Here is a 19,050-nt window from a genome sequence, read left to right on the forward strand (position 1 = left end):
CGCCCCTCCCCCAGCTCTCCCAACTTTTTCTTGAGCTATCCTCCAGTCATACTGAACCTTTAGTTCTTTAATTTACCAGCGGCTTTCCAGCCTGAAAGTACAAGCTGTTCCTCTCTCTGAACATCTTTCTTCACATGGCTAATCCTCTCCTGCCTATGCCATCAGCTTATATGTCACTTCTCAGAGAGCCATTCCTTTACACCACATTTGCCAAAAGGGGGTTTTCTCCTCTGTTACTTTATCTGGGTTTGCTTGCTTTTTGTCTTTCTTTTCCACTAAAATACAAGCTGCATGAAGTCCAGTACCATATGTCTTGTTCACCATTGTATCCTTAGTGCCAGATCCAGTGCCTGGTTCACAGTACATGCTCAATAAACACTTGTTGATTCTTAATGACATTAATGTATAATTGTTGTATAATGACACTGATGTTAATTGGTTTATGGGGGTATTTTTCAAAAAAAATTTTAATAGCATTATAAAGCTCATACTTCAATATATTTTTCTGGATAACTTCTGAAAATAAATTCCTCCCCCACCCAAATTTAGTTTTTTTTTAAATGTCACCTTACCTAAGCTGAATCTCTCAAAAGCTTCTTGTCTGTCCTGGGTAGATACTGGCTGACCTTCCAAACTTTCCAATGAGCGAAGATGAAAAATGGTAAACTGGATGTAATGAGGAAGGGTCACAATTGGATTTTCAAGTAGGATCAGAGAAGTCAAATCTTGAAGTGGTTTCAACTTGCTTACATCTTGGAGCTGAAATGATATATAACATTAGTATCTCTATAATTTAGTTTTAAAATAACAAAAACATACCTAAAGAAAGTAATAAATAAAGAAAATTGCTATCAATATGGCAAGGAACCTCTTCATGGAACCCATTATCCAAAATTAGTGGTGTGAGGGGAGGAACAGACAGTGAGTATCTGAGTATCTATAGTGTATCAGGCAGTATTAGGCATTTTCCATATGCCATTTCATTTACGACTCCTCACAACAACCTATGATAGAAACAACATCTTAATTTTGTAGATGAAGAAACTGAAGTTCGAAGAAATTAAATAACTTGCCCAAAGCTCAGAGCTTACAAATGAACAAAACAGGATTTGAATTCATCTGTGTAACTTTAAACTATTTTTTCATTATACTGATTGAACACATCACAAATATAAATGGCTATAAAAAAGATTTTGGTAAATCTTTAGATAACAGTTATAATTGATAGTTAAAAGAAATAAGCAAGGATACAGAGAGATACTCACATTCTTAAAGACTTTTATGTTTATCCAAAGAGAGATTTTAAAAGGTTGAGAAATGCTACTCCTAATACCTAGTATAAATAAATCTCCTCTCACAAGTGAATGTGTATCACTCTTACTGATGACAATGTCAAATATAAACTGGGATGAGAAAGTCATAAAAAATTAGAAATGATAATAAATATTTATTGAATAATTTTCCTGTTAACATCAGTTGACACTGAGTACTATCTAACAATCGACTAATTGGAGGAATATTTATAGCAAATTTTAGATTCATGGCTACCTCTTTCCATCATAGCATAAGCCCCAAGAGCTCCAAGGTGATGCTGTGCAACATGGTATAGGGTTTGGGCTCTGAGGCTTTTGGGCTGTTGCAGTGAAATGGTACAGAGTCACCTTACCAGACCTTTAGAAAGATGAAATAAGAAAGCATGGACATTGTGAACTGCACAGTAATTAAACAAATGTTGTTTATCATTCTTGGCTTCCACTGGTGAAGGTTTAAGGAGTTATTTAGTGTTTTAAAGTTTTTAAAACATTTTCATATCTATCATATTATCTGAGCCCAATAACACCCCTGTAAAGAAGGCATGGTAGGGTTTGTTTTCTCCAATTTAAACAATGAGTTTTAGAGAGATATAGGGATTCTCCAAGGTCACAGAAGGTAGGTCTGGACCCATATTAGGAAGCACATCTTTTATTGTCTATTCTATGACTGATGTTCTTTGAGCATGGTTGTTCCAATTTTAATGTAGATTTAAGTAAATCAATGTTTTTACTTAACAAATACTTATTTTTTTTAAAGATTTTATTTATTTATTTGTCAGAGCGAGAGAGCACAAACGGGGGAGTAGCAGGCAGAGGGAGAAGCAGGCTCTCTGCTGAGCAGGGAGCCTGACACGGGACTCGATCCCAGGACCCTGGGATCAGGACCTGAGCCAAAGGCAGACACTTAACTGACTGAGCCACCCAGGCATCCCTTAACAAATACTTTTTAAACACCTAACTGTATAAATGTTAGAAAAAAATCATAAATTATACTCCAAAGGAAAGCATACACGACTATCAGATTATGTGAGCCATGAAGCCATGAAGTATCAGATTATGTGAAGCCAACGAAGTTGCTCTACTATAAGAGCTAGTGATTAACCTCCTATAACACCTGACACTATAATCAAGCTTAATTCATAAGTGTGAAAAAAACAAAACAAAAGAAAGAACTCAGTTCCTGGCATTCAGTGACCTGGATTCTGGCACAAGCTGCGTGACTGTGAGTAAGAGACTTAACCTGAAAATGGGAAAAAGACGATACACTACCTGATAGTATTCAAAAAATAATCCCTTTACTGCCTCCTCAAGAAAAGTTTTCTAAGGCTCAAATGAAATGACAGATGCAAAAATCCTAAGAGGTCAACTCTCAGTTACCATGGAACCATGCAAAACCAGAAATGCCGATATTTAAATATCCTAGAGAGTCCTAGGTTATGCCTAAATTTGATCTCTGGTCAAAGGACCAAGAACCTTAAACGAAGAAATCTCATTTCTTTTTCTTTAAGATTTTATTGATTTATTTGAGAGAGAGAGAGAGAGAGAGCACAAGCAGGGGGAGCAGTAGAGGGAGAGGGAGAAGCAGGCTCCCCGCTGAGCTGAGAGCCTGATGCGGGGCTCAATCCCAGGACCCTGGGATCATGACTTGAGCCGAAGACAGACGCTTAACCGACTGAGCCACCCAGACCCCCCAAGAAATCTCACTTTTTAAAAACTTAGATTTAATATTTTTTTCAACAAGTCTAAAAATTTGAAAAAAATTTTTTTACTACTTTGAATAACTTACCGATGATATCTTGTTGCCTTTCAGATTGAGGACTCGCAAAGATTTTAACTTCTTCCCTAACCATACTGGGATATGTTCAATTTCATTTCCTGCAAGGTTTAGCTTTTGCAGATTATACATATTTTCTATGCCTTCAATTTTGCTGGAAAGCAAAGGATAAAATCAAATTTAGTAAATACAATGATAGAGTTCCTCCAATGTATGTTTAAGAATAAACAACCTTGGTTTTATGTGGGGTTACTTTCCATAATTATAATTTGTTAACACTTTTATAAACGAGAACCAAACAAAAGTGGCTAAAAAGAAATTGACCAGAACAGCTAAGCGGCCAACTCTTCGTTACTGGGTCCAGGAATCCTACCTATCCTACTATCAGACTTTAGGATCCCACAACACAGAAAAGGAGAGTCTATCCATGGTATTATCACTACCCACTGGGAGCAGTACTAGTGGACAGCCACGGGAGAGCTGAAAAACTCAACAGCACACATTCCTATGTTCCATACAGTCCTGCACAAGAGATATCCTTAATTATTACCCTAAGTCATCACCAAAAGATTAGCTATGACAGCAGGATATGGCTGCCATTTTGAACTGATGGACTCTCTGTGTTTATGGACACTATATTTATGAACATAAATATTTTAATCAGAATATTTAGAACAATAAAACATTTATCATTCATTTTGATGAATTTTCATTGATGAAATATTTTCCTAATTTGTCAATTTATTGATTACAATTTAATTGTCATTTTAATTCCTTGGTAAATTTTCTATGGGCAAATATTTCCAAGCTTCTTTATTTTCATGTTTATTTTATTAAAATTATTTTTACCAGGATCAATTATTTTTTATACAAACTTTATATTAGGGATTTGATTCAATTTTTTTTCCCCTATCATTTTTTGCCATATTAGAGCTTCTGCCACTGTTAGTGGTTTTGTCTTGTTGGCCACTATATTTTCCAAGTCTAAAGTGGAGGGAAGTATACAGATATAAAGATTTTCAAGATTTGATATGTGCATCATTTTGTTTATAACAAGTTTTCTATGTGTGGTTTTTGCCACTGTCAGTTTTATTATGTTTATTTCTCACAGTAATATATATAATGAAGTGGAAGCATGACTGAGTGTATTACAGCAATGAACAAAGAACATCAGGATAAACACATAGGATCAAAATACATTGAAATATCGTTAAGATCAAAATGACAGGGTTAAAACACACTGCTTTGTGTCAACTTTCTTAATGTAATAAGGCAGTGGATCAAAGACTATCTGTGAAAACTTCCTGTCAAAAATGGAATTAAAATAAAATTTGGTATTCATGTATCTCCTGTGATAATGCTAGAAAGATATTATTCTGTACTTTAGTAATGCCAAAACGAGAAACCAGTTATCATATGTGAAGGGTTAGACTAGCAATGAATGAGGATCCAAGCACCTGCTGTTTCCAAGGACTCTCAATTCAGTGATGTGGGCAAAATTAATCTACCTCTTTAGCAAAGACAACCCTGCAGTGCTACTTAAAGAAGTATTTACTTACCAGATTTTGTTATATGATAAGTTGAGTTCACGTAATTTTGACAGCTTGTCCAATTTCTCAATCTTCCCTATTAGATTATAGCTGAGATTCAGTACTTCAAGTTTAACGCATTTTTCCAAATTTTCGATATACTAATTGGAAATAAATGAGTAAATACTTTATATGACAGATGCCTTGACATAAAGTACAACATGTATGTATGTGCATCAGGGGCTGTTTTGATCAGTCAACAGAGAATAATAAACCCTTTCTGCTCTCCTGGACAATCCCTTGGTACAGCTTCCTTCAACCAGAAATAGCAGCTCTCTTCGCCCCTCAGTGGACAACACGTCCTATGTATCAAGGAAATCAAGACTATCCAACAAGAATTCCACCTCACCTTTTCCTCCACTTCAACTTTTCCATGCCCCTCCTTCCTCTCCTTCTTCGAAGTTCAGCTAGGTACTTATGCTCTTGCATAACTTCATCTACCTCCTCCCGCCACGGTCTTGCATTTTAGTCTCTTTCACTCCTGCATCTTCCCCTTCACTATTCAATAGATACCCATTATGTACTTACTACATACCAGATGCACACCGGGCAATGGATACCAGTGAACTAGACAACTCCCCTGCTACAGGAGCCTTTGTTCGACAGGCTCAACCTCTTTCTTACAAAACAAATCACCGCACAATAAATTTGTTTTCCTATCAAGTTATCATTTTAGCTCCTTTATTGGTGACCACGTTCTCACAGGAGTTGTGTACATTTGCTCATTCTGCCTTCCATTTATTCTATTGGTAGGGCAAAATATCTTCTGCTTTTACTATGTATTCAAATAGTTCTCTCCAAGATTGCCATTCATCCATCCATCCACTCCACAAATATTTATCAAACATGGATTATGTGCCAGGGGCTGTTCTAGATACTAGAAATACATTGGTGAATAAGGAAACCAAGATTCTTGCTTTCATTCACAGAGAAAGCCAATAAATAACATTTTCAGACACTGAAGTGTACTAACAAGAAAATAAAGATAACATGATGTGACAGCCTACAAGGCACCAACGGGACAGATTTGTCTGCTGTGTTCACTGCGTAAGCATAAATGCCTGGCACAGAGTGGGCACTGAATAAATATTTGTTGGCAGAAAGAATGAGAGTCACGGAGAAGGTAGCTAAGGGCAACTGGGTGGTAAGGGAAGGCCTCACAGAGGAAGGACACTGAACTGAGACCTTAATAACAAGAAACCAGCTGTGTGAACATCTCAGGGCAGAGAATAACAGGCAGAGTAGACAAATACAAAGGCCCAGTTGGTTTGAGAAATAGAAGGGCTTTTTAACTGCCAAATCCAAATGACTTCTAAGTTTTCATCCTATTTAATGATTCTGTGACATTTTATACCATCCATTCCTGCTGGAAGTTCTCCCTCCTTTGGCCTCCATTCATCAAACACTTAGATCTTCTGTTCTAATAGTCCCTTTAGACTTCTTCATTGGCTATACCTCTCCTGTGTGTGCTTTCTCTCTCTCTGATTCCCCTTCACTATTTCTCCTCTTAATCCCAAGCATTCTAGGAAGCTCTAAGTTCCCAGAGATCAGAAACTAAACTTATTTACCTGTGTACCTTTTCCCACAGCCTAACATAATGCCTGGCATATCATAACCATACAGTAAATATTTAGTACTTTGATTTCATTTTTGCAACTTGTAAACTCCAGAATGTCTCCTTTTTCCTTTTTAAGTACACAAGACATAAATATATTCTAATAAAAATTTCAAATGAAACATAAGAAGCTCTCTTCATCAAGTCCCCAGGCCCCTGTAAAAAAAAATCCCACTGATCAAAGGTAACCATTGTTAAGAGACTGACATATAAACATCTGTATCTTTCTATTCATTTACATCCATATATACGCAAATAGAAAAACAGAATTTTTAGACCTTACTATACAAAATGTTTTAGAATTTTTTTTTCATTAAATGCACTGTGGACATTGTCCCACATTAATACACAGAGCTCTAACTTATTTTTTTAAGAAACTTGATAGTATGTCATGGTCTACAGGACCATAATTTATTTAACTGATTCCCTATTGATAGAAATTTGGTTATTTCCAATTTTTCTATTTTAAATAATGCTTAATAAACATGACTATATAGATACTTCTGGATACATGTGCATGTAATATCAGTAGAACAGACACCAAGGAGTAGAACTGCTGGGTTGGTAAGTATAAATTCAGGAAGTATAAACTCAATTGCTGGATCAAATAAGTACACTTGAAATTTGGATAAATGCTATCAAACTGTCTTTCTAAAATGCAGGAGCAATGTATATGTCCCACTAAGAAATATGATAATACCCATTTCCCACACCTTTCTGAACACTGAAATAATCCTTTTAATTCTTGTCCATTAGACATACAAGAATGAAAACGGTATCAAACTACTGTTTTCATATTTTTTAATAAAGTTGAACATATTTTCATGTTATGATTAGCCATTTATAATACTTTTGTGAATGCCTTGTTCATATCCTTTGCACATTTTCCATTGAGTTGTCTCTTACTGAATTGTGGAACCTCTTTATATTATATGGGTATTGTTATATATGTTGAAAACACTCCCTGACAGTTTAACTTTTAAAGATATCTTTCATTAAACACTCTAAACTTTATGTACACTAAGTCTGTCAATATTTTTCTTTGTGGCATTAGGGTTAGTGCTTGCCTAAAGGGCTTTCCCAACTCTAAGATTCTAAAATATACTCCCCTATATTCTTTCCTAATAATTCTATAGCATTTTTATGGGTTTTGTTCTGGTTTCATTAAATCTTCAACCATCTAGAATTAATTTTTGTGACTAATGTATTAGGCTTTTAAGTTTATATTTTTTCCAATTAAAAAGTTTAAGTTGTCTTTTACAATGTGTTCATGTTGTATAGTGTACGAAAGTAATAAACACTCCAGAGCAGGGATCAGCAAACTTTTTCTCTAAAAAGCCACATAGTAAATATTTTTGGCTTTATGGGCCATATAGTCTCTGTGACAACTATTTACCCCTGCTACTATACTGCAAAAACAGCCACAGACAATATGTATACAGATGAGTATGGCTGTGTTCCAATAAAATTTTATTTACAAAAATAGGCAGCAGGCCCGATTTGGCATACAAGCTATAGTTTGCCAACCCCATCTCTAGAAAGAATCCAATAATGTATAAAATAATAGGAGCTTATGAATGTGAAGATGTCATGCTTCCGATATAGAACTTTCACTGGAAACAATACAAGGTCTGCTACAAATTAGGTGACATTAGGATGAGATGTTACTGTAAATCTAATATAATCTTTTAATTTTCAGTTTTAAAACACAGAAAAATTAAAAAACAATGCTGGTAACCTACCCTAAATTTCTTGCCACCATCTTTAGCAAGTGAAAGGTTCAGCGACTTTACCAAGGCCAAATTGTCCTGTTTAGTAAGTTTTTTAACAAGGGCCTCTGTAATATATCGGATTCCTGCATGTGCATCAGCTTCTGAAATTACAAAAACAGATCATCGTCATCAGTAGAAGAGGACATCTCTGAAAAGCAAATTATTTTGATGTTATATAACAAAAAAAAATTTTTTTAAGCCATGCAAATACAAAAACAGCTGGTTAGTTCCAATTGCAATGTTTTAATAATATTTTACTTTATATAGCATTATAATAATTGCATACATATATAGTAATGTAAGTTATACTTTATAAATATTAGCTCTGTGCCAAGCTTGTGCTATATGCTTTACACTTAAAATTTAATTTGTACAACATTTAAAATAGAAATTACTATTCCCATTTATTTAAAAAAATTATAGGGGCGCCTGGGTGGCTCAGTCGATTAAGCATCTGCCTTCGGCTCAGGTCATGATCCCAGGGTACTGGGATCGAGCCCCGCGTCGGGCTGCCTGCTCCGCGGGAAGCCTGCTTCTCCTTCTCCCACTCCCCCTGCTTGTGTTCCCTCTCTTGCTCTCTCTCTGTCGAATAAATACATAAAATCTTAAAAAAAAATGATAATAGTTTGCTCAAGATCTTGTGGCTAATGATGTGGAAATCCAGGACTTGAGCCCAGGCAAAAGAACCCAAAACTTAATACTTTTAATCACATGCATCATTGAAATTTTAGCAATGTTTTTTATATTACTTTTTTTTCCTTAGAGAAGGAGAGAGAGAGAAACAGAGAGAGAGGGAAGGGGAAAGAGCGTGCAGAAGGAAAGGGAGAGAGAGAATCTTAAGCAGGCTCCACACCTAGAGCAGAGCCCAAAGCAGGGCTAGATCTCATAGCCCTGAGATCATGACCTGAGCCAAAAATCAAGAGTGGGAGACAACCGACTAAGCCACCCAGGCACCCCCTAGTTTTTTGTTTTTTTTTTTATGGTTATCCATTTATTACAGTGCTAAATTACCTAGTTTTTTGTTTTGTTTTGTTTTAAATAAGCTGTCACTAATCTGGTTGTTCGTTTTTTTTTTTTTAATTCCAATCTAAACTTCAGAAACACTGGAATTCTTAAAAATCCTTTTTTTTTAATGGCAAGAAACTCAAAGTTGTTGCTCTTTTAAACAGAGAATAACACAACATATTTTACAAAGTTCTAACTTGATGGACAGCACACCCTGTCCTAAGGTTAGGAAAGGTAAAGCCATCTTACATTTTACAAAGGCAGCTGTAAAAAGAAAATTCTTTCTTTAGGAGTCAGAAAAAATTAATCCTGGGTTCAGATCCAGGCTGTACGACAAAGTGTCCCTATGATTATTTACAATAAGTTAATATTACATTTATTTTGGTTCAAAATAAAATGATTTTTTCCTTTAATTTGGGCTATTCTAGGAAAGAAAATGACTAATACTCTAAAATATTAATCAAATTAGAGTCAACAGTGTACAACTGACAGCAAGAGCGTAGTCTAAACTCAATCGCTGATAAGGTTTAGTAATCAAAACTGAGCAGATAGGTAGCTTTGATTTCATGACTTAGCAAAGAAATCACATAGTTTTCATTCACATTCAGTTACATTAAATCGTCTCTTGGAAAAAAAGAATGTATTTCTGAAAACAGATCTCCACATGAACAGACTGCTTTTAAGAAAAAAAATAAAAACAAAACCTTGGAGGAACATATACACGTCCCTTAGGGGGACACAATAAGCAGTTTGCCAATAAGCAGACTGGACTAGCCCAAGGGTAGATTACATTTTTGTACTGAATTAAGGCACTCCACTCTGAAGTGAACAGATAGGCTTTTCCTCTAGCCAAGGACGATGGTAAATTTGGCACATGAGCTTTAAGGTACTCTTCCACCACAGGAAATAAAGCTTCCTCTTTCTGGAAACTCCCTTCTCCAAGCCCTTTCAGGCGGCTTCACCCTCACCCAGAAGCTTTCATCCTCCACTGTCCTTACATACTTTCTGTTGGTATAAACAATAGGTCATGTTAGTACAAAGATATATATTTCTCCTGGACAAAAAGTGTAAGTTTGGTAATTTTCCATCTCTACTCTAGAGTATGTGCTCAAATTCTTAGATTAAAAAGCATTACCTTTATGGTCTTGGTAGTCCAAAAGCACCATGTTTCCATCTGTAATCTCAACTTGCTCATTCCATTGTCCTCCAAAACGAAGAGTCTCAGATCCACTTAGAGGTGAAAGTGACCTAGATCTCATACTGGACACAAGGGATGGTAGACTAGGAGAGTGAGGTGATGGGGGCATCTTTGCACTGGAAAATTTTTGTTGAGAACTTTTCTTCATGGCAAGAATAAAGCCGGGTGTCCATCAAAACCTGTAAGAGTTTTCAGCATATTTAACAAGGTTAATTTTTTAGACCTCTCAAAACTATTAATCTACTTTTAGAATTTTTTTAAGTTCTGCGCCCAAAGTGGGGCTTGAACTCATTACCTCAAGATCAAGAGTCACACATTCTACCAACTGAGCCAGCTAAGCGCCCTTATTTCTAGAGTTCTGAGGATGACTCAGAGGCTATAGATGCTAGGACCCATACTACTCCAAGCAGATGGGAGCAGACACTGCTTCAAACACTGCTGATCACCTTGCCAGAGGGAAAAGAGACCTCCAGAGGCTCTTGTATTGACACATGCTCCAACCAGAAGTCTTACCTGTCATTTCTCTTCTCTGTTGGACCAAAATAGTCACAATACCCCTCATACCCACAAAGGGTCCTAGAATGTAGGAAGCTGGAAATGTCTGGCAACCAGCAGTATTTAATACTGACAACTACTCTCTCCTTCCTGATAAAGTTTCTTCTTTCACTTCTGGGACACCACATTCTCCTGGTATCCTCCTGCCTTTGTGGCTACTCCTTGGCTTCCTTTGTTGGTTCACAGTCCTCTATTCAATCTTCAAATGTCAGAGCTCCTCAAGTCTCTTCTATTCTCTCTCCAATCTTACTTTAGACAACCTAACGCACACCCATGGCTCCCAGTGTCACCTGTATATTGATGTTTATATCTTCAATCCAACCTCTCTCTGAGTTCCAGACTCCTGTTTCCAACTGTCTACTTGATATTTCATTGCCATCCTAAACTCAATATGTCCAAACTGAATTTATCACTTCCCCCATTCCTCCCATATAGAATAACACATGGATCATAAGTGTACAGCTCCATGAATTTTTATACGGTGAATACAACCAACATCCAGATCAAGAAATGGAATATTACCAGACCCCCCCCCAGAAGCCACCTTATACCCCCTTTCCAGTCATTAGCCCACATACATGGGTAATCATTACACTGATTTCCAATACCAGAGATTTTTTTTAACTATTTAAGATTTTTATTTTTAAGTATTTCTACATCCAACATGGGGCTCGAACTCACAACCCTGAGATCAAGAGTCGCATGCTCTTCCAACTGAGCCAGGCAGGCACTGGATAAACTATTTTTGAACTATATGTAAATGAAATCATAGAATAGTTTTTATATCTGCCTTCTTCGTTAAACATTATGCTTCTGGTATGCATTCAGATTTGTCTAATGCTATTTGAAAAACATCTGATTGCTTCAGACTCGCATGTCTACTATTGCTTGTCCACAAAATCAATTTTGTTGAAGTTTAGGTGTTCCAGAAGGAATGAAAGCACTTATTGATGAAAGGGATCTTAGTCAAATCCCTTTACTTTTCAGAAAAGAAAATTAAAGCCCAGAATGGTAAATGACTAGGTCAGACACAATGCTAGCTATAGTAATGATGAGAATCAGTTCTCCTCTCAAACTAATTTGTAAGTCAAATCACATAACTATTCTAGTAGAATGTAAGTTCCATGAAAGTAGGGATATTGTTCACTGATTTATTCCAGGCCTAGGGCAGAACTTAGCAGAAAGCAGATAATTAATTTTATCTCATGAATTACTCATGAAGAACTGATAAAATACATTTATTTAGTACCACAACAAAAGGATATCTTCTTGTGCAATGTTAGTCCTCTACACCAAGAGTCCTAATGTGCAAGGTTAGGCTTATACAAAAAAGATTTTCATAATATACAATTACTTTTATAAGTACAACCATTGCAAAAATCATAAGTTTGACAAACTTTCAGATAGAAAAAAATCTTATAAAATGGATAGGCCTTCAGCAAGGCAATGATCCTATTTTTGCTCAGTATCCATAATCTCCCCTATTCTCCCTTCTTAAAATGTGAAGACAAAACACAAATTAATTTTTAGAAAAGTTGGGGCACCTGGATGGCTCAGTTAGTTGAGTGTCTACCTTCGGCTCAGGTCATGATCCCAGGGTCCTGGGATTGAATCCCGCACTGGGCTCCCTGCTCAGCGGGGGAGTCTGCTTCTCCCCTTCCCTCTGCCTCTTACCCTGGGTCGTGCTCTCCCTCTTGCTCACTCTCTCTCAAGTAAATAAAATCTTTAATTTTTAGAAGAGTTTTCAATGCAAAGATTTTGGGCAGCTCCAATGTCAATGCTATACAAATTGTTACTAGAACAAGATATTATAACGGTTTGATGTGTGAACACCTTCACGAGTATATAGGTATTATTATACAGGCTGGGATTATGAAGAAACTTATTTGTTAAATGGTTGGAACATATTTAATACATGGAAAAGAGAGGCACCATTAATATAGTCAATCAATTAACCAACAAATAAGAAATGTAATATCTTTCCATGATGAATACAGTCAATCTAGGAATGCTGATCTTACCCAAAACATGTCTGGAATTCCTCTTTGGGTCCTGCTTTCAGAATTATTTATACATCTCACCAGAAAATCAGACCCATCACTTCAGCTAGTATTTTCCCAGGTTGAACATTAACTTTACCATCTGTCAAATATTGTGATAAGCTCTTACCTGTATCATTACATTAGAAGGATCCAATATAACAATTCCACAAATAGGTGTTATCATCTCCCCCTTTAAAGATTAAAAGGTCAAGTAATTTGTTTAAAGTCCCATAACTAATTGGTTAATCCAAGGCTTGAATCGTGATCTGATTTCAAAGCCCATGTCTTCATTACTGTGTCATATTGCTGACTGAGTTTTCTGGAGTCCAGATCATGTTTGATTTGCTCTCTAGAGCCTAGCATGGTGCCTCACACAAAGAGACCAGAATAAATGACACTAAATGACCTTGATCAACAGAATAGCATATACTATAAGACAATTCCTGAAGGAAAACGAGAAAATTTAATATAATAACATCACTGAACTCATGATCTATCTTCTTAAGGTGACTAGTTTGAAGAGAACAAAGACCTGCTACATTTGTTTTTAAAAAGTGATTATTGAGATACCACCTTACACCAGTTAGAATGGCAAAAATGGACAAGGCAAGAAACAACAAATGTTGGAGAGGCTGTGGAGAAAGGGGAACCCTCTTACACTGCTGGTGGGAATGCAAGTTGGTAGAGCCACTTTGGAAAACAGTGTGGAGGTGCCTCAAAAAATTAAAAATAGGGCTACCCTATGACCCAGCAATGGCACTACTAGGTCTTTACCCCCAAAGACACAGATGTAGTGAAAAGAAGGGCCATATGCACCCCACTGTTCATAGCAGCAATGTCTGCAATAGCCAAACTGTGGAAAGAGCTGAGATGCCCTTCAACAGATGAATGGAAAAAGAAGATGTGGTCCATATATACAATGGAATATTACTCAGCCATCAGAAAGGATGAATACCCAACTTTTACATCAGCATGGATGGGACCGGAGGAGATTATGCTAAATGAAATAAGTCAAGCAGAGAAAGTCAATTATCATATGGTTTCACTTATTTGTGGAACATAAGGAATAGCAGGGAGGACATTAGGAGAAGGAAGGGGAAAGTGAAGGGGGGGAAATCAGAGGGAGAGATGAACCATGAGAGACTATGGACTCTGAGAAACAAACTGAGGGTGTTAGAGGGGAGGGGGGTGGGGGATGGGTTAGCCCGGTGATGGGTATTAAGGAGGGCACGTACTGCATGGAGCACTGCAGGTTGTATGAAAACAATGAAGCGTGGATCACCACATCAAAAACTAATGATGTACTGTATGGTGACTAACATAATTAAATAAAATTTTTTAAAAAGTGATTATTATCTCACAGTTCTACATTACAATATGGCCAACTGCCTGTGCCAGCAGTCCAGTTCACTTTAAACTGAAAACTTCTGGGCGCCTGGGTGGCTCAGTCGTTAAGCGTCTGCCTTCGGCTCAGGTCGTGATCCCAGGGTCCTGGGATCGAGTCTCACATCGGGCTCCCTGCTCCGTGGGAAAGCCTGCTTCCCCCTCTGCCTCTGCCTATAGCTCTGCCTACTTGTGCTCTCTCTCTCTGTCAAATAAATAAAATCTTTAAAAAAAAATTAAAAAATAAACTGCAAACTTCTATGTGTCTTTACTTTCTCTTTCATTTTTTTCATGTTAAACTACCCATATAGATCAGAAAAGCCTCCTCCAATTCACATAACTGCTCTTTATGCCAGTGACAATGCTTTTGGTCCTAATTTCCCAAGTGTGGCAAAAACTTCTATCTCTACTATCACACCACTCTGCCATGGAAACAAATCTCTTAGTAATACTGATTCTGTACTGACCTATAAGGGTGTCTCTTTCTAAATAAGAATAATATACTCAAACTTGAGGATAGCTAAGAGGCATGTGCTTTAAAAATAAAATTATAAAAATAATAAATAAAATTAAATATATTTATTCATGAATTATATGTAGTTTTCATAAAGGCAAGAGATTAAAAAAATAAAAAGAGGGGAGGGACAGGGACCACCTCTCAATTCTACATATCTTTCCCTACCCTGTAACAGGATAGAAAATTATATAATTAGAATGATAGGATGTTGCCATATGCTACAGAGATATGCTTTATATATATTTTTTAGTTTCTTGGCTAAAAAAAGAAGCACATCTTATATTTTTATGCAATGCAATTATTCTGTATCCCACATCTTAGTCTTCTCTCTAAATTGTTACAGTACTAAACCATCATGAATTCTCCTCATAATATCCTAATGATTAAGACCTTTCAAGCTTCACTAGACTATTATGAGGTCCTCCGTTACCACTCTTGATCAGAAAAACTCCGCTTTACTCATTTATAGATTTTAAAAAACATTTTAGAATGGATTTCTGAAATCTAGATCAATTCCTTTCCTTTCCTTTTTTTTTTTTTTAAAGATTTTATTTATTTGACAGAGAGAGACACAGCGAGAGCAGGAACACAAGCAGGGGGTGTGGGAGAGGGAGAAGCAGGCTTCCCACCTAGCAGGCAGCCCGACACCGGGCTCAATCCCAGGACCATGACCTGAGCTGAAGGCAGATGCTCAACAACTGAGCCACCCAGGTGCCCCAGATCAATTCCTTTCTTTTATAAATTGTAACAAAGACTAAGTGATAGTTCCAAAGGCACAATGCATTCCCAGATCCCCCACCCCACCCCCCAACCCCGCTGGCCCCAGGTTGCCATAGCTCCTGTAAGGCTTGGTCACTGAAACAACAGATATATATTACAATCTCATAAAATAGCCAACTCAATAATAGTGAACTGGGCTGTGTTTGAGAATGGCTAACATTATTTCAGAGACCAGCACCGAGATGTAGTAAATGGTCAACTACAATTTTAAGGGAGAGATGGGGATATTGTCTGACCCGAGATGTAGTTTGTAATCACATAAAGACCAAGCAATAAAAAAGAGAAGACAGCTGAGGGGTAGGGCTAGAGTGTATGAAGAGGTAGCATAAAGAGAAAACAAAATAAGCAAAAAAGTCCAGAGCTGGAGACGTATTTTGAAGGCCCAGAAGGGGGTTTGCAGTGCAAGAGAAAGTTACTGGAATGATGGTATTATCAGAGTCATATGAATCTGATGGGTCAGAAAACACCATCCATCTTGTCACTCCCTTGCCCTGACACATAGCTTGCTAGAGACCATACCTCCGCCTCTATTCAGCCTTTCCTCACACTTCTAATTTTCCATCTTCTTTGATCTTCTCCAAATAAGACAGCCTCCATTATCCCCAAACCCTCCCTCTCTCTTCCCAGTCCACTCCAATATGCAAATATCCATCCCCATTTCTTGACCTCCATATCCCTCTCCATCCCGTAGCCTTTTCATCACATCTCAGTACTTTCCCTACAATTCTACTTCATCCCATACAAATGACACACTTAAATACCTTACGCTTTAACTTTTTCTAGTCCTTTCAAATATGCTGATTCCCACTCCTCACCAAAGGCAATCCTCCCATCCTGTGCTTGTCAAGCTCTGCCTCCTATCCTTCATCCCATTCTCATTGCCAAGTTTCCCCACAAATTGTCCAAATTCCCTAACACGGTATTAGTCTCCATATATCTGTAGTTCTTTCCAGTATCCTACCTCAACACTTCTATATCCGTCCTGATTCCCCAAACTCCTCATCTCAGCAAATATCCTGACATCCTAACCCATTCCAATATTCTGACTTCAAATTATTCTCCTCCTCCAACAAAACAGCCAAACCTCTACACATTCCTCTTCATCCCAATGTGATTGCTTGACTACTAACCTTTCCCTTCTAACACCCTGACCCCCCGTGTCCGTCTTCATCCTATTACTATCCTGGGTTCTCCTCTCATATCTCTCTCCATTCTACTCAGGTATCCTAAAAGCCCCATGCCGCCCATCTCTTCCCATTAATTTATTTATTCAGTAATTCGATTTTATTGAGTAACTTTTAGGCACTAAGAACTGTGAGGCTTTAAAAATAGAACTGGGAAAGTAGTGTTTCTACACTCAAGATGCACAAAAGGATTACATCTCCCTATTATAAACGGTCTTTGCACCAAGTAGTCTCCTTTAATAACATCTTTTTTTTTTTTAAGATTTTATTTATTTATTTGAGAGAGAGAGAGAGAATGAGAGATAGAAAGCACGAGAGGGAAGAGAGTCAGAGGGAGAAGCAGACTCCCTGCTGAGCAGGAAGCCCGATGTGGGACTCGATCCCGGGACTCCAGGATCATGACCTGAGCCGAAGGCAGTCGCTTAACCAACTGAGCCACCCAGGCGCCCTCCTTTAATAACATCTTACAATTAGAATTAATCATTTGTACAACAACTTGATTATTGCTTGCTTCTCTAAGCTACAATACAGCAGAGATTCTATTGTTTGATGTACAATAAATATTTGTTAAATGAATGAAAAGAGGAATGTACTAAGCACTCTAAAGACATTACCAAATTTAAATTCTTACAGATGATGTATAAGGTCAAAATCATTAACCTCATTTACTAGTGGCAGTGTTTCACTGAGAATTAAGAGCTTGGATTCTGGGACTACACAGCCCCAGTTCAAATCCTGCTTCTCCACTTACTGTGTGACATTAGGCAAATTACTTAACCTTTCTGATCCTCAGTTTCATCACTTTTAAACTGAAGATGGCTACCTCATGCAAGTTATTTTAACTTCTGAATTAGTTAATACATGCAAAGGACTTAGAACTGAATTTGACACATAGTGTAGACTCAAAGGTAATCAGCAGTTATTTTTACAAACGAGAAAACATGCTCAGGAAGATTGAGGAAGATGCCCAAAGTCACAGAGCGGGTTAAGTAACGCTCAAAAGGTGGCAGAATCAAGACTTGAACCCAAGTTTCGACATGAAAATTCACCCATCCTTTAACCATTATACAACAAAATATTTGCTCTTCCATTTAACATTTCTTCCCCATATCCTAACTTTCATCATTGTCCATGTACTGTATGCCGTCCAATACCATGGACACTCGTGAGGACAGCCAAACCTTCTTTAGCCCTTTCATTCCCCACAGACACCTGGCACACCCCGGTCCCTCCCTCCGCCTCTGGGTGGCGGGACCCACATCCTTCTCGGCGCCGCACCCCCAACGTCCACACCTCCCCACATTCCGGTTCTCTATCCCCAAGCGCCACCCCCCATCCCCACCCGTAACCTTTGCAATACTCATCATCCAAACCTCCCTCTTTCATCCTCCTCTCCACGCCCGTTCCGGGCCCTCCCCTCCTTCTCATCCAATCCCAATTCCCAGGAACACGCCCCCGTCCCCGAATCCATCCCCAGCCGGCCCACCCCACGCTCGGTCCAGGCCTTCGCGCCTTCGCCACCGGCCCCCACGGCTCCGCCCAAGGCCCGAGAACGGCCTCGATCAGGCCTGGCACTCACCGCCAGGGAGCCGAGCAGAACAGGCCCGTGGGACGAGGCGGGCTGGAGACGCGCAGCTTCTTCCTTTCAGGCGTCCAGCGACGCAGCGGCCATTTTGTTGTGTTGTGCCGGTTGCCCGGGGGCCGCGCGCGCGGCGTGGGCGGGGCCTGCTGCGGCCACGCCCCTCCCGGGGCCGTTGAGGAGGCAGGGCCCGGCTTCCCGCCGCCTTTGCCGCCTCTGCCTCGGTTACTCAGGGACCCGAGGCTTCCTGATGGTGTGGAGCCTGTGGGGGGCGAGGTTTCCTGCTGCAGCCGCCGACTAGCCCATCTCGCTTCCCTGAGGCGAAGCCGCAGCGGCCTCACGCCGAGGCTCCGACACGTTCTTGCGGGGGGCGGGCTGGGCCAGCCGCCGACCTGAGGGGACAGACTTGGTGCTGCCGCCAAGCTCCCGCCCTTCCGACACTGGCAGCAGCTTCTCCTTGCGCGGCCTATTTTCGGAGACGAATTCTCCCCTTCAGGGACCAGTGAGGCCAGACGTGGATGAAGCGCTGGGCTTGGACTCAGCTGCCACCTGAGGTTAAGGGAGCGAGACCAGCTGGGAATCCGGGCAGCGAATGTTCCCGTGGGCTGTGGAGAATAGTCCTCTGCTTGGGGACAGAAGCAAAAGCAAGAAGCATCTGAGGAAACTTGAGTTAGGGCTTGCCTGAAAGTGTTGCATTTCACCGCATCCATCCAGCAGTTATTTGAGAATAACTTTGAGAATTTC

General features: G+C 38.9%; 1 protein-coding gene across 5 annotated transcripts in view; it reads right to left on the reverse strand.

Moving 5' to 3' along the window:
* Positions 1–18,450, reverse strand: part of CNTRL (centriolin) — an 87,696-nt gene extending 69,246 nt beyond the window's left edge. For all 5 annotated transcript variants that reach the window (XR_003523860.2, XR_003523859.2, XR_004819552.1 and 2 more), the window contains exons 1-6: positions 18,307–18,450; positions 10,204–10,445; positions 8,034–8,164; positions 4,647–4,777; positions 3,100–3,241; positions 573–759 (exon numbers count right to left, since the gene is read on the reverse strand). Coding sequence is in view for 2 of the 5 variants with exons in the window: in XM_027616751.2 (XP_027472552.1) it covers positions 573–759; positions 3,100–3,241; positions 4,647–4,777; positions 8,034–8,164; positions 10,204–10,414 (802 nt within the window). In the remaining 3 variants the exon portion in view is untranslated. The remainder of the gene's footprint in view (positions 1–572; positions 760–3,099; positions 3,242–4,646; positions 4,778–8,033; positions 8,165–10,203; positions 10,446–18,306) is intronic.
* Between the last annotated feature and the right edge of the window lie 600 nt (positions 18,451–19,050).

Source organism: Zalophus californianus, chromosome 13, assembly GCF_009762305.2.
Source record: "Zalophus californianus isolate mZalCal1 chromosome 13, mZalCal1.pri.v2, whole genome shotgun sequence".
NCBI classification, from domain to species: domain Eukaryota; kingdom Metazoa; phylum Chordata; class Mammalia; order Carnivora; family Otariidae; genus Zalophus; species Zalophus californianus.